Below are 27393 nucleotides of genomic sequence, written 5' to 3' on the forward strand. Positions count from 1 at the left end.
TGCATTCACAGAAGACGTCAACTTGTTTTATACTCGCTCCACATGCAAAACAAATTTTGTCAGCCACATGCCCAGATTAACACCGAGCCGTATTTGCATTGTAAGGAACCTGGCACCGGAGCACACCAGATCGCATAACATGTGGCGATGTGAAAACAGTGCGTCCCTTCGAGGCATCAATATAGCACTGCCGTTTCAGCATTGCCATTTGTTGGGCACGTTGGTGAACTGACTTCGAAGTCATATTTAGCGCCTGCGAACCAGGATAGAAGGGAGACGAAACCACAATGCCCTAACTTCATCAACTTTGTCTTCAGGAGACGGCTTTCTTTTGAATGGTTAAAAAAATTTTGGATGATGTGGTGTCACTGCGCATGGGTTAAATATGTGCTTGTCTCCTGAAAATAAAGTTGCTGAAGTTTGCGCATCGTGGTGTCCTCTCCCTACTGACCTTGTTCGCTGGCACTAAATATGCTTTCCAAACCAATATAAAGTATGTGCAACAACTTTTTTTTTCCTACAAGCTGTGGTGTACCGATGTAGCAGCAGCACATTTGCGCGCTCGCAAGGCATTTGCAGAAAAGCACTGAGATGCGCGTCCGATTTTCTTTTCTGTCCTCTATGCCAGACTTAGCCAGACAGGTGACCACTGCGACTCCACAATGCAGATCCGTTCTGCCTATGGACGGCAAATTTGAGTGCATGCACGGCTACGCAGCGCCCCGACCGCCTCGTCGTTCTCAGCGTTATGTTTGTGTCCGCTTATGGCCGAGATTTATTGGTGCTGCTTCGTATATGGCATTGCAGCATACGTTTGCTTTGCCAATTACAGCTAAATATTCAATTTGAAGGGGGTCTTTCACATCTTACCGTTTACATGACGAGAGGCATTCACTCCACCACAGTACGGCCATAACTCACACTTCGATATGTGAATGCGAAAGTAACGGAAATCAAAACACGCTGTCACGACACCAGCTCCACGTATCCGCCATTGGGGCATCGCAGCAGTAGTTTCTGAAGTCTCTGAGTTTTTCTTTCTTCCGTGTCTTGCAGAGCTGCCACCCTCCCCCCAACTCAGATGAAAAACATCACCCAGATTTCCCTAGATTTATGCAAAATGTAGTTCAGTTGCAGTAGAGTACAGTTTGTAAATTGGATTTCTTTAATGGATAAATGTTTGTCTGCTATGCAAATGAGTGCAAATTTGATAGTTTATATTGATTCATATGCTCGTTTTAAAGGGTTCAACCAATGAAGTCGCTGGACTCAACCTGAAATGATGTCACAGTGGAAGTTGTGCTTACATAGCCTCTTAGTTAAAGCCATCTTCACAGAAGACGACAGCAGATTTATACATTGTGGTTGTCCAAAATTGTTTTGCACCTACAGCGACGTGACATGACTACGCGGAACCTTATTCGAAGCAACGGGTGAGACTGGATTAGTGTGTATTCCATGATGATGTAACCGGCGCAAAAGGGAACACAGAACACAAGAAAGGAGACAAGGACTTGTCTTTGTCCTCGTCGCCTTTCTTATTTTCTGTGTCCCTTCTTGCGCTGGTTGCATCATTACCTTATTCACTTGTATGGTTGACACCGGACATCCGTTATGAATGTAAGAGTGTTGAAACAGTGCGACACTGCAGGAAGACAATGTAAAACATATGAATGTTTATTTTTTTCCTGCTGTGTACGACCCAGCACCGCCACATTTACGCACTTCCACGACATTTCCAGCGAAGCACGAAAATACGCATCTTCATATTTCCTACAAAGCAAAAGTCTCCCAAACGCATCAGCATTGGGGCTTTGTCCAAAGTTTATCTCTATATGCGTGGTTCCAGGTAAATTTCAGTATACGCCTCAATAGTCGGCTGTTAGCGCCATGACCACCTTGTCGTTCTCGGTGTTACGTGCGTGTGTCAGGTTATGGCCAAATGTGTCCACACTGTTTCGTTTAACGTTTCGCCATTAACAGATAAATATTTAGCGCGCCCAGACTTCAGCGCTGCTATAGGTAAGAGCGGCATAATCGTACGAGCCGCACTTCATGAAAGGACACAGGGTACCCACACCCTGTCGATTGCTTCGCGAAATGTGTTCACTGCGTGGCTGTACGATAGAGTCGTACTTCATATGCTAATGCGAAGGCAGTTTGAGGTGTCTAATTAAAACGCGCCCTAACGTCGGTATTTTAGCCGTTTCAATGTCCTAGCACAAATTTTTTATAGATTTTAACAACTTTATTTCCTAAACAATGGTTAGAATTCCTAACCTTGGGCACATTTTCCTATAGTTGACAGCACTGATGTCATAGCACAAGTTTCTCCTTCATTTGGAATGTTTCTTTTTTAAGCAAGGCCAAGAATTTTTCCTGGGGTTGCCAGAACTGCCTTGTACCAAAGCCATTGTTCGAAGAGCTATGCGATCTTAAAAGCAACATAATTAAGGCGCAGTAAATGAAGTATACTTTGCCTAAAACAGAGTGCTATAAGATAAGAACTTGCTAAACCTTTTTATTACAACACAGAATCCCTCTGCCCATAAACCTATAATCCTAGTTTCGATTCATCCTACTTGACGTCACGATATCTAGCCAAATAGCCCACTTCTAAGGAAACTGCAATACCTCCTTGTCAAAGCTACTTACCACGTCACATCTATTTCTATTTCAACTTTCAACATCAACTTCTATTTCTTCCTGAGTAGTCACCATCATGACTATCTATCATGGCGCCAAGAGATCTATGCGTTCGTCCGTTCGATACAATTTCGACACTAATCCGGAATGCCTGCGTTCTCATTGCTTCGCAACCACATAAGAAACGAGTTTACACTTTAGAGGTTAAGGCCTAATTTAGTACACATATGCTGACACTGACGCCGAACCCTTAACTCGTGCGCAGACTAAACCTGACACGTAAATACCGTCGCCATATATGGAAAGCAGTACGGTTTGTGGAAACGAATCCTCGAATCATCTAGGCTGCGTGCGTAGGATACGTCATTGTGTTTGCTTTGCAGCACGAATGGGTACTACATATGAATAAGTTAAGCTGCATTAAAAAGGTAAAGTTTTTTCAATACCGAACGGCCACTCGAACATAGGGGGAAGGTTTGGTAAGCCTTAGAAAACACGCAAAAAACGACTGACAGGTGACCACTCTGACCACAAGTTGCCTCATCACCTCGCCGTCACCATAAGGATGTTAAAACCGCCCACTCTGGTCTGGTTAGCTGTCTATCGCGAAAAGAAAGAAAATGAAGGCCTACACCGAGTTCTAAAAGAAACTGAAGACTCGTTTTAACGTATTTCGACGACTTTTCTTGCGCAAGAACGACTTGTTACGAGTGGACGAGAAGGAGGGGGGTTAAGCGAGGGACCCGATTTTTAATAATCATACCACAAGAAGCCAAGAAACAAAAACACGAAGCACAGCACAAGGGAAATTACTTGTACTTACTTATTGATATCAAGAAATGAAAAATTAATGGAATGGAAAGTGCATGAAAAAACTCGCCGCAGGTAGGGAACGATATCACGTCTTAGCATTAAGCGTGCGATGCTCTACCAATTGCGCTACCGCAGCGCCGCTTTCCCATCCACTTTCTGGGGTATTTAGTGTTACTACTAGAACTAACCCTTGAAGTGTTACAAGTAACTTCCCCTGTGTTGTTGTTCCTGGCTTTTTATGATGTTGCTACGAGTGGATACTCTGAATCTCTGGCGACACACTTACATGTACTCGAGCTCAGTTTTATGCGCGAAATTAAGGAAATACAATCTCGTCCTTGATTTTCTTCAATAATACGAACCTGCTGCTGCTGCCAAATGAGTTAGACTGAGAATTTTAACAGAACGCTTTACCAGGGTAAGCTTATTAAATATGTTGCACCTCAATGACATTTTAAACTTTTTTAGCTAATCAAGAGTGCAAAAGGGTGTCGCCATTTAGCCAAGATTTCTTGTTACCAGCATCTGTGTACATGCAAAAAAAACGTAATTTGTGCGCTCGGAATTCACGAAAGTGACTCTGCTCCTTTACAACTTCATTACCCTCATCGCGTTTTGCCTCCCGGCATAATATTGCGATGTCGCAGCGGTGCATGCAAGCATGCATAATTGGGACGCGACCATATAATACACGCCACAATAGAATGAAGGCGTAATACATAATAAGACAGGACGAACTCGCGGACACGTTCCCATGACGTACACCCAAGCTCACCGCTGGCCTGGGAACGTCCCGAATATACATTGCCTATAAATAATGTTTCCACCTTTCCAATTAGGGCCCGGGAACTTCCGACCGGCCTTCATATAAAGCATGGAACACGACTCAACTTTTGTTTATTTTATTTCTTATTTTTTTATTTTGCTTTGTCTTCTTGGTGCTATAGCTTCAAGTGCTGAAGCCGCTTACGTAATATCGCATTGATTATTCCTGTTGTAGACATTAGATGGGACACAACGCACATGTGGCACAGAGTGTTCAAACGAGATTATTAAAAAAGATGGATATTCAAGGTAAAACAGAAGTGTTGCCCCTGTGTTGACTCGAGACAACAAAAAGCCAGTCCAGTTCACAGGTCAGGTCAGTTCAGTTCAACCAGCCAGTGCAGTCAGTAAGCCAATCAAATTTCCTTGTCCAAAAACAAGTTCTGCAGCAACAACTTTCGCCTGATTTCACCAATCGTAGCCAGTGCTCCCTAGACCTCTCTAGGTCAGAATACCTGTTACATGGTATTTTCCAATGCGAAGCAACCCTACTCTGTCGCTCGTGCCTGGGCGTTGCAATTACGAACGCTTGCTCAAATTTGAAGGCAATGACCGAGTGTAACGCTGGTGTTCAAGAAGACGCATGAGGACAACCACTCATGTGCGACTGCCCATTCTTTGAAGATCAACCCTTAGACATCTCGGCGGAAGACCACTCAATAGGAGCAAGATCTTGGGTGACATGGTTTCGCACATCGAAGCAGCCAAAAGCCGTAAGAGTGGCATCGTACGCGTTGTGAAGTTTACCGAGCTGAGTGACCGTCTGTGAGGAGGCGGTCAGCGTTTCAGCTAGTTTGCGTGTGCAGCGCGCCTTTGAAGAATGGCCTGAGCTCAATCCTCTCTCCTCCTCTTTATCTTTCTCGTTTCTTCCTATGCAGCTGTCTATCTATCGAGCCTCTTACTCCGACACACTGGCTCGAAGTTTGCCAGTGTGCGCCAACAGGTATATGTTTTGGCTATGATGCCGTCGTGATCATTCCACCGTAGTCCATCCGGCTTCCTGATTTGACTCTGGTCATGCCGTTGTCGTCGCGCCTTCTAAGCCGACCCAGTGACTGAAGTTGCCTAATAGCATGGGGCACTGGGAATGTGTTCGTGGTCGTGATGCTATCGCCGTCATTGAATTGTCACCATTCCAGCTTTACCATCCGACTCTCCTTACACTGTCGTCACGTCATTGTTCTCATACAGTCACCATGCGTTCGTTACCACACCGTCGTCGTGATGTGTCGTGGACATTGGTACGTTGAAGTTGAAGTCACGATGATCCAATCTCGTTACGCTCTCGTCTTCACGCCATCGCCTTCACACAGGCCTCGCGTGATACCAGCCTTCGTCACGCCATTGCCACCATGCACTCCTCGTCATCCCATTGTCCTCGTCCCGTTAACACATCATCGTCGTCGTTGTGTAGTCTTCATACAGTCGCCATCACGCAGTCGATGAGATACCGTGGTTGTGCTGCCGTCGCGGTCATTCCATCGTCGTCATTCTAACTTCGTCAATCGACTTTCCTCATGCTGTGTCATACCGTATTTCGGAACTCATCCTACATCAGAAACACCATGTGTGGCTACAAAACTCGAATGTTATTCTCATCACCGTCCACAGTCAGCGCGAGAGCAGCGTGATTTCCTTGGGCCTCTACTATAATTAACTTCTTACGCTGGAGCCGCTCGTAAGAACAAGCAATGCGAAATTCTGACAGCGAACATAACATCACGATGAGCGGGCGCCACTTTGGCAAAGCGCTCTGACGAACAAAATCTTTCCCTAACGGGGCCACGAATTTTTTTCCCTACATAAACACTCTAACGGCCCGCAGTCACGACAAGCAAATGAATCTCGCAGAAGCAGATTGGTGCAGATCTGGCGATGATTAAAGTGAAAGTAAAACAGAAGGAAGCAACGCACGCCGAAGCGCAGGGCGCTGTGTGTACACAGCCTGCGCGTGCATTCGTTTACCGCGCGGGGATTTGGCCTCGTAAAAAGCATTTACCGTGCCGCTCCTGGGGTTCCTTGTTTGCGCAAGGCAGCTCCTTCCTGTTTAGGGATGGCAGCGAATGAGTTAGAGGGAAGCGTTTAGCACATGGCGTGCACCACGGTGACGGCTGGGTGGGAAAACATTGCCAAGCTGTAGTAAGAGCACAGCAAAATGAGCCACGCAGCTGCTCTTTACATGAGAGTGCAGGTAGGTCACGAATAGCCGGAACGACCGAAAAGCGACTCGCACCCAACGCAGCAGCACATTCATTTTTCTTTTTGGGGATATAAGCGGTTTCCCCCTGTTTCAGTTCGCTTCTTTGATAATTGTGCTTATTGTCGCTCATGCCTTGTTTGTAAAACATCCCAGATTGCCGTATTCAGTTGTATGGCGTGCATCTCTTTGTTAGACTAGCCAGCTCCTTCCTGTTTAGGGATGGCAGCGAATGAGTTAGAGGGAAGCGTTTAGCACATGGCGTGCACCACGGTGACGGCTGGGTGGGAAAACATTGCCATGCTGTAGTAAGAGCACAGCAAAATGAGCCACGCAGCTGCTCTTTACATGAGAGTGCAGGTAGGTCACGAATAGCCGGAACGACCGAAAAGCGACTCGCAGCCAACGCAGCAGCACATTCATTTTTCTTTTTTGGCATATAAGCGGTTTCCCCCTGTTTCAGTTCGCTTCTTTGATAATTGTGCTTATTGTCACTCATGCCTTGTTTGTAAAACATCCCAGATTGCCGCATTCACTTGTATGGCGTGCATCTCTTTGTTAGACTAGCCACTTTTGCAGAACAAGAAGAAAAGGAACTGAGGGACTCGTTTTCTGTCACACACAATCATGCAAAGCCAACCAACAATGAAGCTGAACCAACAATAAACCAACAATGAACCAACAATGAAACAACCGAGGACCTCCCATTCAAGAGCACTATGCTTTTGCTCAATGCCGTGAGCGACGAACGGAAATCGAGCTTATTTCCATAGTATTTATCCGCTATCGCATGCAGTGCAGCTCAACTACGGACAAATGGAGTAATGCACGTCCTCCTTCGTAGTATTGTAGTGCATAGGCAGAGCCACATTTTCCTCAAAGTAAGATTATGCAGCACTAAGTCACCAGATTTATCTCACCCTACGGAACTCCCTTGAAAGTTCTGATGGGAATCTGGCACGTTGGCCGTGAATTTCTATGTAGAAAATAAACAAATATAAGGAACAGGAAAAGTATAATAAGAAAGTATAAAATTGAAGGTTCAGGGAGGTTAACAGGAGAATTCACCAGGGCGTTCGAAGCCAGCTGAACCAAGTTGAGACAACTCCGTGAAGTAACCATTTATATGCTGAATGAATATCCATGAATGCGGCGGACGCAGGCTCAAGTGCCAGATTTTCCTCTAATATTCCTAGTACGAAATGAACGGCACCTTTGCAGTCCGCGCTACAAAGGCACCAACACGGCACTAGACGCCGCTTTTCCACCTGTGACACACTCTTGTACATTTAACTCCGATTGGTACCGGCTTTTCGCCTTGCGAAAAGTATTGTCAAAATCCATAATCCCCTCCCCCCCCTGCCCCTCTTTTCCCGGACATTGCCATTACATTAGGTAAAACACAACGGGCCACCAATAAAATGATAAAATGTTCATTCTTATAGTGAAGGCTTACCGGTGTTTCAGGGTGCAGTCACACGAGCCTGAGGACGGCACCAAACGTTGCTTTTGTTCCACTAGACCAAACCTGCAGTTAGGCCAAAAACATAAATAAAACATGTGACTTCCCCCTCATCACCGTCTTCTGTGCAACGCTTCAACGGCCTGCAATCACGACAGCATGCAAATGAGTCTCATCACAGTGCACCGGCCTCGAGCAAACAGGCGCGGCGCCGTGCATTCGCCAAGAATAATAAACACGGCGTAACAAGCACACTCGGGCCGGACGGTACACAGCCGAGGAGGACCACGGCGGAAGCGTCCCGCCGGATGGTGCACTCACACTTATTCGGGACTCGTGCCGACCGTGGCTCCCACGAAAACTGTCTCGTGTTATATTTTTTTCCTTCTTCGTCGCTTAGGCACACCCTTCGACTTCCGAGCTATGACAGCGAATTAGTTGCAGAGGAACGAGAGGCGTCCCGGAGCAAACATCACGCCGGCGGGCCTCTTGATGTTGCAGGAAGCCGTCGTCACACACACACACACCTCCCTCGATGCAAAAAACAAAAAAAGCCCGCTTTAGTAGCAAGAAGGAGGCACCAGAAAAAAACTAGCTCACGTGACCGTCCCGAACCAAGCGAGTTGTGCAGCGCGAGGGGCAGAATAAGAAGGATTGTTGACACACCTTCACGCGCGAGCCTCTCGCCTTCAGGCCTGAACACCCTCATTCATCACTAGTTTTCTCGTTGTTTGTTCTTATTTCATCGCTTACTTCGCGTTAACGAAGCGAAGCTTTCCTATTTGCAAGGAAACTTTCGCAGTCGACTGTTCGCGGCCAGGATAATGCGCGTTGGTGCAGTGTAGCCCGAAAGCATTGTCTTCTCATACCACGACTTCCCGAAGCCAAGCTTTCGTAACGTCACCTCTCCGACTTATCCGACCGTGGCGGCTCCTGCTGTTCTGCCGAAGCTGGCGTGTGCCTCAGGTTACATAGCGCATGCGCGCGAGATCCTGTTCGTGCAAGAGCACGTGCATGCTCACCAGTTCCTATTAGGCCATAGAGACAGGAATAAAATGAATACGCCATCAAACCTTTAGCCCCGCATTTCGAGTTGCGCTAGCCATCGATATACATCTCTCCTCATCGTTCTTCCCTCAACACACTTGAACTTCGCCTTCGGGGCATAATATTGCGGCGCGACGACTCGCATTGCGCATTCGCATGAACTCCTGTTTGCATTTTTTCGCATACATTGTGAACAGTCTATAGCGCATAAACGTAATGATGCCATCACATTAATGTTGTGACCGGGTATGGTGCTGGAGGGTGCTGGAAAAACATTGCATCGGATTACACGCTGCGTAGACGACAATAAAGACAATCGTACGCGTCCGATTTAGCTTTTTCGAGCATTTACGTAAGCGCTTCACAAAAGCTTTCATTGGCGAGGTCAGTGGCAACCGCTGAAAGTTGAGCTGATGTGCCTTGAAAACACCACATCCTCACGGTACCCGGATGAGATGGAATGAGGTCGTCAAATGTGAACTGCAGGCTGAAACGAGGCCGATGCTTCTGAGATTGTCTCTCCACCTTTGTCAGGGTCAAGCAAGTCCTGCCTTACACGAGCAGTCAAGACACAGCGAGTATAGAAAAGTCGAAGAGGCAATCCGTCGCAAAAAGATACATGTCCACACAGCATCTCATCCCACCTGTGCGCCTGTCGTATCCATTTCAAACCACATGGCAACATCGTATAAGCATTCAGCTTTTCAAGGCTCTTCAGATCATAATGCATCTTGAACATGCCTTCTATGTTTATTTGCCTCCGCAGAATTTGAGCTTCTTCTGGATCTCATTTACTCTTTCGAATTCCTGTGCTTATTGCGTTTCTTTTAATACAAATATATTCATTGCACATTGATATATTTTATTGCATTATAGACATATATGCGCCGAGGAGACGGCGACGAATGCCAAACACCGGGAATGAGACAAAGAAACCTTCCCTTTAAAAGTACCTGCGCATGCTCACAGCAAGGCAGCGTCAACCTGTATTTTTTCGCGTGTCCCTACGCGCATCGCCATTGGCAGTTCGGCACTGCCTTTCCATGAACATGCGCTGGTTGTTTTAAGGCGAAGGTTTCTTTGCCTCTTACTTCCACTTTGTGAGCGCAGTCTGCTGTTTTGCTGAGTATACAACTACTTGAGTCCGTGGGTATGTCCCACTGGTATGTGCCCGATTAGAGTACTTATATATATAATTATGGGGTTTTACGTGCCAAAATTACTTTCTGATTATGGGGCACGCCGTAGTGGAGGACCCCGGAAATGTTGACCCCCTGGGGTTCTTTAACGTGCACCTAAATCTAAGTACACGGGTGTTTTAGCATTTCGCCCCCATCGAAAAACGGCCGCCGTGGCCGGGATTCGATCCCGCGACCTCGTGCTCAGCAGCCTAACACCATAGCCACTGAGCAACCGCGGCGGGTACGAATAGAGTACCTGACTGGACGCTGAACACTTGAACTGGACATGTTCACAGCATGTGTGAACATTCTTGACCAATCCTCTAGAATGGGCGTAAGCCGCTGGGTAGGGAGCCCATTTAGGCATGCAGAACAACAGACAAGAGGTGAAGTCACCAACAAAGAAGTAATAACAAATTCATCTACAGGCAGTGAAGGAGAAGCGAATTGTGGCGAAAAATGGTTAGGTGAACAAAATAGAACCAGAGCGTCCATTGTGCGAGAAGCGCTTAGCTACATAAAAAATCCGCAGTTTCGCCTGAAAGGCAAAGCATCGAATACGATAGCAACTTAGTAGACAGGTATACGAAGTAAGGATAGTACTTTTATCGGCCATATAAACTTGCATACATTCTGTTACTAACTGAATCAACAAGCATGGCGTCAGCGCGCGCAAGCAAACATGAACACATCCCCCTCGATCAGCGCGCTCTCGCGCAGTCGAAACGCTGGTGTGAGCAAACGCGGCAGCAGCAGCAGCGATCGAAGTGACCTTCGTGCTGTTTATCGCTTCAACACAAGGGCGGCCACAACACGGCGCGCACAACAGTATGAACCGTCTGCAGATCCCTTTCAAGATACCGAAAGCAGTACCGCGCGCGGCCGTTCAAAGTACGCACTTGTTGACAGAGTACAAGCCGTCCCCATGCGCCTCCCTCCTTCCCTCCCTCCCTCCCTCCCTTCCTTCCTTCCTTCCTTCCTTCCTTCCTTCCCCGCTTCCGTCGCACTTTGCTCTCTCTCGCGTGCGAGATTGAGACTCGATTGTCAGCTCCCCTTGCACCTGATCCGGAAATACGCAGTTGCTGCCAAAGCACAATGCCGCCTCCCGTCCCTCCCTCCCATCGCCCCCACGGCCTTTCGCGCGACGCAAGACGGCGTGTTAGGCGTTTGCTCTCCGCTTTACTCCTTCGCGCGCGCTAGATTGAGCCGCCCATCGTCTGATTCCCTCGCCCGCTTTCACTCGCACATACAGCATACGACGCATGGCGACGGTGTTATCACCTTTGGTCTTTATACCGAACATGGCGATGGCCAGGCCGACGGCAAACGTCCCTCTGTAGTCCCCGTATAATTGCTATAGCGGTAAAGAAAGCGACTATATCGCACTAAACATGAAAGGAAGCTTCTTGTATTACTGATTACCGATTCCCACGTATGCGCGGCATCAGCCGATGCTCTTGCGTCTTTTTTTTTTTCACCCTGTGCACCTTTTGCGCTGATGGTATTGGCGTTTGTGTGTGTCTTCTGGTGTTCGTATTTTGTACGTCTGCCTTTCTGTGCCGCGAACGCGGCGCTTTATTCCGGGGAAACGTTTGCCTCGAACGAACACGGAAGAACGCGGTCGTTCAAGCTTCCGGCGGTCATGCGAAAAGTGCCGTTCCCTAACGATGAAAAGCTTCGTGGTGTGCATGCGCGGTGGACTCGCCGCTTCACGTGCGTTCACTGGAGCATGCCAGCGGATCTTCTCGTTAAGGTTCAGGGAGCACCGACCAAGACGAGGTCGTCTTTCGTCCACGCTGCATACTGTGTCCTGGCGAAAGCGCTTTGATAGAGCCATAGTGATACGTGGCTATAGGATTCGGGCCGTGCGATGCCCCGATAGCCTTGATAACCGTGCCGGCGACGGCGTGGAGGAAAAACCCATTTTCACGATGCATTGAACGTTCTGAGAGGAGCACGACGGTAAAGGACTGTGTCGTCGTTGTAAGAGTGAATAACAAACTGTGGAGAAAGCAAAATGTTTCGATTCCTCTACAGCGCCACCGAAACCCCGACTCCCCATGCAAAGGTTTCTTCCCTTTTGCAGCTGCTTGACCTCTGTATTTTTCATACTTGATTTATATTTTGCTCACGGGCTATCACCGTGATCGCTGCTTTGATGTAGCCCATATTCGGCGAGCACGAATTACGAGGCAGCCGGTAAGGAGATGAACCTCTTAGCGTCGATCGAAGAGACGGGATATGGAGGGAACCGAGACGCAGGTTTCCGGGGGCAAAGTGGTGGGAGCGCTGTGTAAGTGGTTCGATTTACGGTCGTTCGTTCGAAAGTGTCTCACGCTTGGCTTCCTACTTCGATTAGGTGTCCGCCGTAAGGTTTAAGTCGCCCTCAGTGGCGTTCCATGATACTGTCATTACTCCTGTGGGTGCCGTCCCTACACCGCAAACTAGCTGCGTGAACTCTTTTAATGTGATCCGCAATCTTTGCCTACTCAAGGCATCTCTATCTATCTATCTATCTATCTATCTATCTATCTATCTATCTATCTATCTATCTATCTGTCTATCTATCTATCTATCTTTTTTCACCAGCGCATATACGTGTTTGATTGGAATGGATGATTGCGCCGAGTACAATGCCTGCGGTGTCAAGGATACTATAGGACATCTACTGTGCTTCTGCCCGTGTTTTCAAAACGAAATACGCGACCTCTGCACAGGTCTAAACCAGTTAGGTAGGAAACCGTTCACCTCGAACAAGATCTTGGGACCATGGCCTCGCACATAGCAGCTACAAAAGGCCACAAAAGCGCTGTTGCGATATTTGAAAGCTACCGGACTGAGCGACCATCTGTGATGCGGACTAAGTGACCGTCAGTGGATATAGAGCAGAAAACTTTACCACGGCGGCCATATCAACAATGCACTTTTTCTCATTTTAATCTTTCCCTCCCCTTCCCCCAGTGTAGGGTAGCCAACCGGGCTCAATCCTAGTTAACCTCCATGCCTTTAATTTATCATTTTCTGTCTGTTTGTCTGTCTGTCTTAGTCTGTCTCTCTGTCTGTCTTAGTCTGTTTGTCGGTCTGCCTTAGTCTGTTTGTATTCGTCTCTCTTTTTCGTAAGTCGAAAATTCTAAGAATTCTAAAAAGCTGTTTCGTAGTCTCAAGCCTGGCAAAGGTCTATCAATATTGCAAAATAAACTGTCTTCGTGTCAGTTCCACGCAAGAAAGATCTCAATTTCCTGTATCCCACCTAAGACGTATCATTTTCAGAAATCACGCGGTACAAATATTTACGCATAGGAATAAAGAATGATCTCGCAACGACTGAACACATTGACACAGTAGCAGGTAATGTTAATCGTAAACGTTTTTCTTCGAAGGGGCTTCTAAACTTCCCGCTCCCTCTGTAAGAGTTCTGACCTGTATAATTCTGCAATTCTAGAAAGTTTCCTAGCCAGCGTTGGCAGGCAACCACTGTCGCAGGAAGCTATCCTAGGCCCATGGCCTGACGCTGCAACTTCAATGCGTGCAACTAAAGTGGTGTTGAAGTTTCTGCAGGACACCACGCTCGACGAGCGGCTCTAGCGAGACAATTGTCTCATGTACATAAGCACTCACCACTTCTCTTATCATCATCCATCCCAATACTTTCACTCCCCTCCCCTCTTCCTAAGTGCAGAGTAGCAGACTAGAGCGCACAAGCTCAGGTCCGCCTCTCTGTTTTTCCTATCAATAAATTCCATTCATTCATTCCTATGTTAGACAACGCTGGTATAATCTGGAACCCGTAAACTTTGATAAACTTTAGCGAATGGAAAAGAAGGCTGTTGGCTTTATTTGAAATAATTACGTATGTAGATCAGCATCATGGGTATTAGAAAGACAAACTTCAGCCCTTGGTGCAAAGAAATTGTATGTCCCGACTGATATTCCTATAATAAATAACTAAAAGACACCATAAAACTGACATCGCAAAAGTTACCTCCTTCCGGATACGCCAGAAGGCAATGACACGAGCTCATTAATGCATTTTCGAATAAAAAGCAACTGCTTCAAATATTTTTTTTTCAGCTAGATATCAATGACTGGAATGGTCTAACAAATGTTCAGGTCCTACAACCGAGAATAGCATTTGTGTCGCATTTAGCACAGTGAATGTTCTTGTCCTTTTTGTACGTGACGCTGAAGTTTCTTTCCTGTGCGCTATTTACCTTTTTTTCATTTGTTTGTTCGTGCTCTTTGTAGGGCGTTTGAACCTATGTACGCATTTCCCGCCCTGCTAAATTTACGCATGGGAATAGCACTGTAAAAATCCATGGAAATTTTGCTGAGCTAATTAAACTGCGATAGGTGAAAGCATATCTATAACTGCCTCTGTTGCAATTGTCTGCGCTGTTCTGCGAAAGGACTCTGCGGTGGCCGCGAGCATGGGATGCAATCACAACCATATGGCTGCAAGGTTTGCCGCCGATGTGCGCGCACCCCCCCCCCCCCCCCCCCCGCGCATGTCCGCGCTCTCCCACGCGCCCTCTCACACAGCGCTACTGGCATGGCACCTCCTCTCCCTGCTCCCCTCGCCGCTGATCACCGCTTTCCTGCGTCCACCACTGACTGCGCCCGGACACTCACGAGCCACTAAAGTCTTACGCCTCAATAAAAAATTTAATAAAGAGGCTCGGTCTGCTCAATACAACCAAATCCTTAGGCGATCACCGCTAGTGGGTTCCGCCATTGAATTACTATTAGTGAACTCTACAGGACGGCTTCATTTCGCCGACAAGCCACGCTCCTCGCTTAATAAGTAAAAGCAGAAAAAGAAGAAGGCCGCTCTCCTAGAAAAGGGAAGACAAGGTGTCTATCCGCAAGCCGTAAGTACACGCTTGAGATGAATTCAACGTACAATATGAAGAATGGAGCCCATCGCACAAAATCATTGTGGCTGCAGGTTACAGGGTCATGAAGTTTATTTTATGAACACTGGTCACCTGGCCGCACTGCAAACTGCGACCAGTCAACAGGAGATAACACGTTTCAAAGGTGTCGCTTGAATAGCGCTTGAACAGCTGAAATAGCACACAGCTTGCTCAACTACTGATGCTCTAGCGAGCTTCGTCACGCCGTATTGCTTTAGACAGAAACGCGTCTCGCGTCTGGGAAATAGCTGCCAGCAGACTACTGGCTGATAATGGGCGCGATCTTAATCTCCAGCAAATTGTGCTATTTTAACATCGTACGCTCTGCCAAGGAATAGTACTCGCCGTGGTGTAGTGGCCTTTGCATTGTGCCACTGAACCCGACGGCGCGGGGTCGCATCCCGGCCACGGTAGCTGCATTTCCATGATGGTGAAATGCAAAAACGCCCGTGTACCGTGCACTGGGTGCACGTTAAAGAACCCCAGCAGGTCGAAATTAATCCCGCGTCCCTCCATACGGCATGCCTCATAATCAAATCATGGTTTTTCGCACGCAATACCCCGGAGTTTAATTTACTTAATAACCTAGGAATAACAATATACGCGTCCTTTAGCTAGCAGATCTGAGCACACCTAGTGGCGCCTGAGCGCACGCTTTCACGTGACCTTAAAGATGCGTTATAGGCTTGCAAAACTGTTCTTTCTATTAATGTTTTATACGTCACGCATACAGACAGAGCATGATTGCAATTTTTTATATAACGTGATGAAATAGCTCTAAAGACGAACGCAAAAAAAGAAGAAACAGGACCATGTGTTCGTGTTTAGCGCTGCTCCATCCTGTCGCCACACCCATTCATCCCGCTGTCCTTACTTTAGCACGGTTTCATAAACGAGCGACAGCACCGCGCGTACCGTGGACGGCACTATGTTCTCGCGCGGTAGTGACGCGTGCTGCCAGTCAGAGGTCTGACCACGAATTTGAGAAAATGATGTTCAGTGGCGCTAGGTTGTGCCCCCCAAAACTGCAGCTTGGTAGTATAGGCAACGCAGTCGACGATCGTTGAATTTTTAAAAACTATTATGGGGTTTTACGTGCCAGAACCACTTCCTGATTAGGAGGCACGCTGTAGTTGAGCACTCCGAAAGTTTGGACCACCTGGGGTTCTTTAACAAGCACCTAAATCTAGTACACGGGCGTTTTCGCATTTCGCCGCCATCTAAATGCGGCCCCCGTGGCTGGGATTCGATCCCTCCACCTCGTGCTCAGCAGCCTAACACCATAGCGATCGTTGATTAACTCAGCCGTGCGATTTTCCGTCCTGTATGTATACACGCGGCATCGTTAGTTCCAGGGCCATTGATGGTACGCACGTCGATTCGAGAATGTACGCCGTCGTAATTTGGCGCGAGCGTCGGCAGCGTGGCACGTCGAACGAGCGTCGACCACCCTTATAGCACCCCCGATACCGCCCGACATAGCAGTGAAGGGCAGCGGAATCGGCAACAGTATTCGCGGGTGCGCAAGGTGACTTCTACTTCGAATGTAGGATAGGATAGGGATAACATTAATAAAGTGCCGGCAAACGACGGTTTAACGAGTCGTGACGCTGGCCAAGCGTCGACCCGGTGTTATACTCTACTCTGCACTAGCCCAGTTGGGCCCGTTTGTAGTGGGTCATGAGGCTTGTGCTTTTAGAGCGCACTCCGGGCCTGCTGGACGGCCCATAGTTGTGAATCCCTGTCTGTAGACTGCAGTGCACTTTGAAGTTCTGGCGGGTAAGTCCTGGAGGTAGCTGCCGTCGGGAACCCGGCACAGTCCCACATGATGTGCCATTGGTCCGCGGGACCCGCTGCACAAACACCGCACAGCCCACTCGGGAATGTATTCTGCTGCGCTGTTCGCGTCAGGAATGCCCCTCGCCGATACAAGGCTGCTGACATGCCGTGCGGTCGACGCTCGCGTGACGTCACTAAAAAATATTACAACACAGCGTTAGCGGCTCCCATACAATCTGAGTACACAGGTACGGCGGTCGCGACGTAACATAAATGAAATATTCGGATACAGTCAACGCGTTTCGCACTAAAATGAAATACTGGTAACGATAACTCTAAAAGCAGTCACTAATAAAAAAAAGTCATACAAAACATGCCTAATATTGTCCCAGTGGGCCAGCCACATATCATATGTGTCCACTGAATTATGCTAGAACTTCATTGATTGCCCAAAGCGATCACGCTGCATTTTACCGCGCCCTCATGCCTTAGCATACGCCGGTTATTTTCATTTGCGTTCACAGTTTACCGATTTCTTGTTTGTTGCAGCGCAAAACCGATCATATACCTTGCAGCACTTCTGTAAAACGCAAACTAAATTACGTTTAAGCAGTTACCTTTTCCCTACATAACATTTGGTCAAGGTATTGAGTTCAAACCCAAGTGACATGCCTTTCTTTTTTCTTGCGCAGAGCAGCAGTTATGTCCGTAAGCAAGCTTCCCTTCCCCGTCAAGGAGCGCAATACGAAAGTGCAGCGTTACGATATACCCAGGTTCACCCACGACGAGCAAGGCTACCTCGTGTTGGACGACCTCCACACCGCAGACCTCCCGCAAGTGAGTGCTATTAGGGGCGAGGAGTTACTGAGTCTCCATCTGTCGGAAGCGCCTCCCTTGCGTAGTATGAGGGATCACGTGGCGCGCTCCTCATAGGTTTCCCTTACGGAGCTCAATAAAACACCACGCGGCAGCCCTCCTGGACATTTATGTGGGTACTCTCAAAACGAAGGAAGTTTTTGACTGTTGATATAATAATCTTGGGCAAATTGAAAGCACAGAATGGCTCACAGACGCTATCTCTTTACCGAATACGTACAGTGAACGCCACTACCCGCGGTCGCCGCGATGGAGTCTCCCGAACCGGCTCCTTGAGTGGAAGGTAGGCAAACGCTGAGTAAGCTATGTGAAATATGTTCTTATAGTGGGCTGTCTGTATAGCCAAATGGGACAAATTAGAGTGCAGCCTAAATGCAGCAATCGCACGGGTTCGCACGGGCTCAGTGTGCGTTTTCTTCTACTCACCGAACATCGCGCAGTCCCAGCGCCGTAGCAGAAATCTACCTCGCGTGTGTGCTTGCTGCATACCCGAGTTGTAGCCGATGGCTGTCTGTCGGTTCTAAATTTCACCAGCCAAGCTTCACGCAGCTCCTTGCCCTGCGGCTACGTGTGCATAAGGCTGGCACCAGGCTCGGTTGCGTACGTCCGGCACTGCGGCACGTAGCAGTAGCCTACCATGCTGCACGCCCCCAAGGGCAGCCACTACCTATTATAGTACTTTCAAATGTTGCCAAGCAGACACCCAAGGCGGTAAAGCCTCACCACTTCATCAGAACCGCGGCGCAGCTTGGACTTTACACTTTCGTTTTCAGCTCGCTTCGGCGCTTCTGAAGCAGTCGACGCGCCCGCTGTGTCCACGTGATCCCTCATGCCACGTCACGCCGACGATGGCGCCAGCTTTTTCAGTCGTGGAGCTCGCGCCCAATACAAGAGGTTGTCGCGTCCCTGGCTGCACAACATGCCATGTCATAACCCCTTCAGAGACGGTGTACACATTTGCGTGCGCGACTCGCTTTGGCAGTTCTGTCTAGTTGCGACAAGGAATTAAAAAAAAAGCAAAAGCTGGACGTTGAACTTCAGGTAAATTGAACCTCTTGCAAACAACGCGGCTCAATTGCGCTTCTGTGTGCTGGGTATTACTATACACAACGATTTTATTGGAGGTGCTACCATGTTTAACAAAATGTACGACGTCCCCCTTGTACATCAGCAATTCCTAGAGAATACCTTTGTTCGCCTTCGTAACGCTTGAAACAAGTAATTGTGAATGCGACTGCAGCCCATGGATGAAACCTATTATGACAAGACGGAACATTATTGGCTCTACATGAATCAATATTTATCATTATAGAGCACAGTTCTTAAGCGTCCGTCTCTGCGTTAAGCGTCATGTGCCTCGGAGGCGTACCGAGCGAACGACCACAGCCACAGATGAAAAAGCAAACGCGGAGCGCAGTTGAAGATGAAATACGGCAAGAACGAAGAAACCGCGAGGATGAAAGCGAACGAGAAGAGTACGGCGAAAACAAGAGGAGGAAAGCGGAGGAAGCCACCTTGAAGCAGCACCAGATGGCACTCACGTCCGCGCATCCGCGGCGGTGGCCGTGTTGTTGGCGGAGGAGAAGGAAGAAAAGAACCTGAAAGCTCGCCTTCGTGCACAGCGTTCGCCGCAAGCGTTTCCCGGTGAAGATTACGGTTGCATAAGCTGCAGTTGCCGGGAAGCGGCAACTGTGTGGCCGGTCTACATACTCGTATATAGCGCTGCGCGTCATGGCTCTATCCGTTGGTGCGGTGATCGATGCGATGCCTCAGTATACAGCGAAATCAAAACACGTATACAGCTACGCTCAAATTTGGAATTATGGAGCATCGTAATCGTCGGCGATTTTTTTAAATTAGGAAGGCTCAATAGAAAAACGCACAGAACTTCAAACATACGCACTTGAGTTTCTTTTAATAGAGTTTGCAGCGCCTTGATATAAGGTTATACAACTTTGACCTAATTGTCGACAGCGCCTTACAATTTGTGCACGCAGGGGATAATGTCACCGGCTACAGATACACCTATCAGAAAGACCCACCACTTCTGAATATACGAGATCTTTTGTAGCTTAGGTAGAAAATTTTTTTTTCCTGAGGTTTAACATCCCGAAAATTCACCGCGGGCTATATGACGGACGCCGTGGTGGAGGGCTTCGGATTCATTTTGACCACTTGGGTAGAGAAACATTATTCTGCACCCAATACACGGTACGCACCAACGTTCTTGAACTTGGACCGTGGCCAGACCCGTCACTGTCACGAAAAGCGATTCGTGCACTGGCATCATACTTGTTTGTGCACTTGCTTACGAGGCCGTTTCTGGTGTCCCTGTGCAACTTCCCACAAGCACTCAGTGCCTACTCTCTCCTTTATCCTCTCTATTCCACGTTCCCCCACCCGCAGCGTAGGGCCGCAAACCTGGTGCTCGTCTGGTTGACCTCCCTGCCATTCCTGTCTTTGCTCTCTCTCTCTCTCTTAGCGGGTCATCGGAACAGACTAACCGGTGATTTGTCGCAATGGCTGCCAAGGGAAGGGGAAGCGAATTCGAGGGTTCGCAGTAGGATAGAGGGTACGATGCAATTAGGAAACTTTCAGGCATAGTAATGGTGTCGGCTGGTGCAAGGCAGGGGTGATTAGAGATCGTTGGGAGATACCTTTGTCCTGCGGTGGGCGTAAAAAAACATGACGATGTTGTTTATGATCTATATTGGCTAACCCGGTCTATTTATGTATACACTTACATATCTGGTCATCTATGAATTCGCCTGCCCGTAAGTGGATGGATGGAGTAACTTTATAGAAAGGTCCTGCGAGCTACGGGGCGCAAGGTCCCATAGAGCGGGCTACTCCCACGTTGGGACCGGGAGATGTAACTCCCTGGCCGCATCGTGGGCTCGCTGGACGGCCCAGAGCTGCTCCGCCAGGTCCGTGCTGCGTAATGCGTCTTGTAGCCGGGCGGATTCTTGATCCTTGTTTGCGTTCGCGTGGTATCTAGCAGTGCCCGTAAGGCCACTGCTAGATACCACGCAGGTCTGGCCACGAATAGGCTGATGACGACGAGCACTCCAAGATGGCAGACCAGCGAGCGAGCGATGTTGGCTCGTTGGTGTTCCATCGCAATCCAACAGCGAGACGCGCACTTTCTCCAGGGTCCCCCGGAGGATGCGGGCCACGCCCGGAAGCGCTTCGTGGCTGTCGTGTGTGGCGTCGCACTTCTCGCCGGTGCCGTGGCCTTCCTTGCGGGCGTCATCGTGGCGGACCCCTCGGCGTTTTTCGGCCGGCCCGGCGGGTGAGAAACCATCCGCTACGCTACGCCGTCTTGCGAGCGTGTATGGAGCTTTGGTGTAGCGTTTCGGATGTTCTGTGCGAACGCACACAAAAGGGTCACGGGGCGCTGCAACCTTACCACGTGTCCTATTTTCGACCGCTATAGCTGGCTTTTTATGCGAAGCATACTAGCCGCACAACCACGCTCTTCCTTGCTGCGCCGCGCGCGGCCGCGTAGCTACCATATGACGTCGTAACAGCTGCAAAAGCGGAGGCTCAATTTGTGCGCTCGCTTGCGGCCGCGTAGCTACATACCCGGGTCTCAGCTCGTGCGCTCGCCTGCATGAGTTGTTTCTTCGTCTGCCGAACCAAATATAGCCAAGCAACAGCAGTTCACCAGGCTAAACAGTGGTTCAACAACTAAAATAAAGGCTAGTATGCTTCGCATCCTGGGCTTAACCTTAGCTAAGCCACAGCCATTTTTTCATTTCTTCATTTATTCATCTTGAGCGGGCGCTGCCAGCTGTCGGTTCAATAAGATGATTAGCGCGCGTTTACCTCTTTTGCTGGCTCTATCTAATTGGTCGTAACTAGTGAAGCACCAGCGTTGAGCCACATAGGATTAACAGCAGACAGCGGATTGGAATAAGTAACGTGTAGACGCAGCCAGATACACGCGAAAGCGATTTTGTTAAATGTAATTAACACGCAGAATGAATTTTCTTTAAATGTGCAGATTCGGCGCGCCTCTTGGTATGTGCGTGAAGCGAAGCTTTGATGAAGCGTTTGATCGGATGCTATAAAATTTTTACATTGCATCCCTGCGTCTTCGGTGTAAAGGAAACGGGCATCTCGCCTGCATGTGCACACGTGTGGTAAACGGAATGCGACACATGCAGCGATCATCTCAAAGACATGTGGCCTAATGGTTAAAGTGTGGCCTAATCGTTAGAGCATCGAACTGCTGTGCTCAGGGACCGGGTTCCGACCCAACCATCTGCCAGGTAATTTAACTTTCTTTATTAAGTGTGAGCTATTAGGTGAAAGATAAGCAGCCAGCAGCCTCGGTCTGAAAAGCCTGGAAGGATTTTAAACAAATTATGGGGTTTTACGTGCCAAAACCACTTTCTGATTATGAGGCACGCCGTAGTGTAGGACTCCGTAAATTTGGACCACCTGGGGTTCTTTAACGTGCACCTAAATCTAAATGCACGGGTGTTTTCGCATTTCGCCCCCATCGAAATACGGCCGCCGTGGCCGGGATTCGCTCCCGCGACCTCGTGCTCAGCAACTTAACACCATAGCCACTGAGCAAGCACGGCGGGTTCCTGGGAGGGTTAGCGAAGAATCTGCAGAGGCCATGAGAACAACTGTGCAGAAGCAGCAATGACAGCGCGAAGGAAGCTTCACTTTAAAAGGAAACGAACAGCCAAACTATTATGCAAGTAATATCAAAACCAAAAAAAAGGAGTACAAACAAAAACTAAACCGACGCAATCAGCAGCACCCTCATAATAACTGCATCGCGCAGTTTAGAAGTACGAGCTCTCGTCCACCACGAAGTGGCACTCACCGTAAGTAACGCTAATATGTGCTTCACGTCGGATGTGGTGATTATTTTTTTGTGTTGGGCCTAAAGTTAAAACTGTTTGGAAATAAATTTACAGCTGCTAACCATTGTTACCGGTCACCCGACGCCTAGCACTGAAGCGACTGCGATTTTCCATGCAGTATTTAATAACGTCTTCAAGCCGAACTAAAGTCAACCAAACACATCCAGTGCTCGAGCGCATATTATTGCCATTTAACGCAAGGAGCGTTAGTTATATTTAAAGTGTATGAAATTTAATTGCACACATTAATAAAAGTTAAGTGTCGATACTTCTTGCCGTTGCTTCGTATTTGCTACGGTCCAATAGTACGCAAGACAATGTAAACTATAAGACCAGGAAAGGAAAGCGCGTCGTCACTGACACTTTTTTTTATTGTCGTCTTACTTCACATTGCGTCGCGTTTTATTACACAGTAATTCATAAAGATATTGGCGACTTTAAAATGAACTTCAGAGCGATTAGATTATTCTCACCTAAACATTTTTTTTTCATCCGCAGTGAGATGAATCGATGGTGCTCCAACACGACAAGCCTCGGAAAAGCAAACGCTTCATCGAATCAAGCCATTTACGCCGACTCATCTCTTCTCGAAGACGACAACGCAATAGGACTTCTTACCAGCTCAGAAGCGATTGACATCCCTGCGACAGGGCCTAGGGTCTTCGAACACACCTTGGAATGACACAGGCTGCTGCGCGCTAGCGTTCCAACTATCCAATGCCGTATTTTCACGCTATTGTTTTCACAATATCTGGAAGCAAAAACGTAATTCTATATATCGGGAACTGTCCGCTTATGCAGAAAACAATCAATTCAATAACGCTCAAGCACTCGTTTACACTGCATACCTGTTATTCTTTATTGTTATTGCGGTAATAATTATACGAAACCTAGAGGCGTGTTCGCGTCGTCGTGTTCAGGTATCGACGGCACATTCGCTGACACTGCTTTGGGGGTTAGAAAATGTAGCAGCTTCGCCGGAAAAGTGAAGCATTGATTGCGATAGCAAATTAGCAGACAGGTACACGAAGCAAGGATAGTTTTATCGGCCGTATGAACTTGGAAACGTTCGCTAACTGAACGGTGTCAGCACGCACACGCAAAGAACACATCACACTCGACGACCGCCGACACTCGCTGTCGAAACGCTGGCCTGAGCAAGCGAGGCAGCAGCAGCGAGCGAAGTGACCTTCGTGCTCTCTATCTCTTCAATGCAAACTGAGAGGCGAGAACACACACGCTGCAAGGCATGAGCCGTCTGCAGATCGCTTTGAAGATACGGCGTGCACGACCACGCGCGACCCCATGCGGCTGCGCAAACTACGCATTTGCTGGTGTAGTAGAACCCGTCCTGCCCCGCCCTCTCCCCTACAGCGATGCCACTCCCTGCTTTCCTCCCTTTCGCACGCGAGACAGCCGTAATCGTCTGTTTCCCATGAGCCCGGTCGCGAAATATGCAGTTGCTGCCAGAGCAGAACGCCGCCACCCGTTCCTCCCTCGCTCGCTCCTATCCCCGCCCCCCAGGGCTTCTTGCGCGACGGAAGACTGCGCGTCTTTGGGGCACGACACCGCTAGCAAAATGGGTTGCTAGAGTGACAGTATGTGGCATAGGGAAGATAACTAACCTGCAGCAGCTGAAAAAAATGGCGTCCGCATGACGAGTTGCGATGCGGCGGCGTGCCCCAAATGACTCCAGTGGTACAGCAGCTTATACAGGTACCCGATTCCCGTGCTTGTGCCAGGTTGCCAGTTGACAGACTAGTCCACCGCTGGAAGCAGCGGATGCAGGTGGATGTGGTCGTTGTTGATGTAGTCATCGTCAGCTGGCAGCCAAGTGATCTTGTTGACGTCGTGCGGCCCAGAAAAGCCTGAGCTTTCAGCGTTGGAGCGTGAAGTCGCGGGACCCCGTATCAAGATTGCCTACAGCAGATCAAAAAAGGGCGTCTGCATGACGAGTTGCGATGCGGTGGCATACCCCCACACCATACTCGCGGACAACTTTCTGTGGCTGCGAAGGGAAGGGGACGGGCGCATGGCTGCTGCACATGTGTTGCGGCGCCAACTAGTCCGGCAGCGCTTGACAAAGCATTTGGTTGCTCAGAATAGACGGCAAATTGACACAGCTTCCACGTGCGACGGTTTCGCGCTTTCCTAGACGCGAAAGCGAAAAGCCACAAAATAAGTAAAGTTTTACATTCCGTGGTGCGTTCTGTCTTCTTTAACTGTTGCTAATAAGGTGTTTATGTTTTCTCTTCTACAGCCTAAGCCAACGTGGATTAAAACGCGGAACTCTTTTCAGAAGCGCTCTCACCTGTGCACGCTTTGCGTCCATAGCTTTCCCTTCATTGCCACAAAATGTCATTCGCGAGCGTAAACAAATTAACAGGCTTGGTTTCACGCGCGCACAAGCCAACGTGAACACATCTCACTCGATGACCGCGAAAACTCGCTGTCAAAACGCTGGAGTCGGGAAACGCGGCCGCGGCAGCGAGCGCATTGACCTTCGTGCAGCTGCTCGCATCAACGCCAACTAAGTCCTGAAATTACAGGGCAGCGCTGATTTTATACCCGTCGCAGATGGCTTTCAAAATACAGCGGCATGGCCATGCGCGCACGGTCGCCTGGGCCACCCTTTATAACGCCCCCTTCCCTCCCCCGAAACCTTGCGCTCACGGAAGGCGGCGCGCTTCGCCGCTTTGCGTCGTTGCTTGCGCAAAATTCAGGCACAATCGTCGGCTCCCCTCGCACACTTTGACTCGCACATAGAGCATACGGCTCGCGGCGACGTTTCAAAGCGAAAGCTTTAATGGGCGCGAACTTGCGATTTCGCCGTGGCGGTGCTCCGAGGAAGCAGATGACGTCACAACGCGCGCCTCCCCGCTGATATTTCTCTCTCTCCCTGGCTCTCTAGTCACTACTGCACATGCGCCACTAGTAGCATCGAGCCACAGGTGTTCCGCTATGTTCCGCCGCTACGCAGCGCCGCGCCTCTCCGCCGCCGCCGTTTGGTATGACATCACACGCGTTCCTCGTCGTTGCGCTGGCCTCCGCTCGCTTCACCAGCTGCGTCGCACGCCTGATAACATGTCGGAGGGTCGAAAAGGAGACATCGCGTGCGCCGCAACCACAGCTGTGGCGGCAGTATGGACGGCAACAATTGTGATAAGCAGGAGGAGGCCTGGAATCGACATTGGAACGAGATGAAGAGAAAACTAATCGCCCAGAAAACAGACAAACAGCGCGCCGAACGACTGGCTAAACGCCACAACATAACTAGACAGCCAGACTAACCTGGACTTGCAATCAAGATTAACCAAGGCTAACCATGCTATGCCTTAGCTTTCGCTACGTATATCCTGGCATAGCCGAGCTAAGCCACTGCCAATTTTTATAGTCTGTAGGCTCTATATGGAACCTCACTGCGACGGCAACGCCGACGACGGAAATTCGCCTGAAGTGTCCATATAACTACTATTGCAGTAAACAGGATAAATACAGGTAGGATAAAGCCAGGTGGACGCACCATCAGGCTCTGATTAAGCGAGAGCCAGGCCAGCGTTCGCTGCTAGCACGAGCATTGCGCGCTCACACATTGTCTGCGTTCCAAAACTAGCCGTAGGCGGCAAAGTAGAAGGCTAAGCGGACAGCGGCCGTCTCGTTCCCATTCTCACGAAAACGTCAAAAATAGACAGCTTCGCGAAGACAGCATTGAAGTCAAAAACGATGCAGGCTGCTTTTCCGCCCGAACAAGATGGTGGCTGAGTGGGACGCTTGGTAAGCCGACAGGAAGGTCGCCTGCGCACAAAAAGACGAATACACGCTTTCATATGATGTTAATGTAAGTTACATCGTTTTTCAGAGGTAAGCAAGCGCTAAGACTTTAAATAGAGAAATAGTGTATCTTTCTCTCAGCCTTGACGCCGCGAGGTGGCGCCACGTCGCAGAAGCGTCTTCCATACTTTTTTCCGGACTGTTCGAAACGTGTTCCACTACTTCGCCTACAACGCGTCTCTGCTCTCTCCTTAGCTGTCTACGTAGACTGTCTCCGATGCTGGCCAGAATAAGAACACACCTATTAGCGTTCCCGCTCAACAGCTGTGCGCGTACCGCACCGTGGTGCGCATGTACTGGTCTGAGCGGAACTGACGGTACTACGTCTAGCTGTAAATCTATCCACGGCCGCGCAAGAATGCAGTAAGCTCACGCCGCAGCGAATCCTTTCATTGGGCGCCGACGAATGGCGACAGCTTTCCGTCGGTGTCAGTTCGTGCACCACTGAGGCGCGACGCCTACAACGTCGGCGCTCTTCGTCACGCCAGCGCAGCGTTGTGAGACACCCAATTTAGTAGTTAGGCAGGGCGTTGGCTCAGCAGCGCCGGAGATGTTACCTCGCATGCTCTGTCACCCGCCAACGAGTCGCCGCCCCCCCCCCCTCCAACATATTGTTGAAACACCGTTTGAGCAGCGAGCTTCAGCGCAACCCTAAAGCTTTCCATCGCTTTCAATGCTTCACCATTCAGAAGAAACTGCCACATTTTATTGCGATGGCAATTGTATGGACACTGAAATCGCATTTCTGCCGTCGCCGTAGCCGTGAGGTTCCGCATAAAGCCCAACGGCGAGAGAGAGAGAGAGAGAGAGAGAGAAGGAGATTCTTGATGATGGGAAGGAAAGGTTGGGGTAAAGTGCAGCGCAGTAACTGTCTCTCAGATAAGGACACCTCAACCGCGCTGCACAGGGGGTAAGGAATGAAAGTAGGGGGAGAGAAAGA

At 49.0% G+C, this 27393-nt stretch overlaps 1 protein-coding gene and 1 long non-coding RNA gene across 3 annotated transcripts in view; one reads left to right on the forward strand and one right to left on the reverse strand.

The window, feature by feature from the left end:
- Nucleotides 1–23370, reverse strand: part of LOC139047807 (uncharacterized) — a 55581-nt gene extending 32211 nt beyond the window's left edge. The window contains exons 1-2 of the long non-coding RNA XR_011507391.1: nucleotides 23241–23370; nucleotides 7938–8009 (exon numbers count right to left, since the gene is read on the reverse strand). This is a non-coding gene — a long non-coding RNA (uncharacterized lncRNA). The remainder of the gene's footprint in view (nucleotides 1–7937; nucleotides 8010–23240) is intronic.
- Nucleotides 14928–23515, forward strand: LOC135915263 (uncharacterized). Of its 2 annotated transcripts, none has more exons than XM_065448286.1 (4): nucleotides 14928–15039; nucleotides 17556–17700; nucleotides 20892–21031; nucleotides 23121–23515. In XM_065448286.1, the coding sequence occupies exons 2-4, from the start codon at nucleotides 17566–17568 to the stop codon at nucleotides 23302–23304; spliced, it is 459 nt and encodes a 152-aa protein (XP_065304358.1). In that variant the 5' UTR covers nucleotides 14928–15039; nucleotides 17556–17565; the 3' UTR covers nucleotides 23305–23515. The 2 variants fall into 2 exon arrangements, with proteins under 2 accessions (XP_065304358.1, XP_065304359.1); XM_065448287.1 differs by having other exon boundaries at nucleotides 14990–15039; nucleotides 17561–17700.
- Nucleotides 23516–27393: the final 3878 nt, after the last annotated feature.

This window comes from Dermacentor albipictus, chromosome 7 (assembly GCF_038994185.2).
Source record: "Dermacentor albipictus isolate Rhodes 1998 colony chromosome 7, USDA_Dalb.pri_finalv2, whole genome shotgun sequence".
Classification (NCBI taxonomy): Eukaryota; Metazoa; Arthropoda; class Arachnida; order Ixodida; family Ixodidae; genus Dermacentor; species Dermacentor albipictus.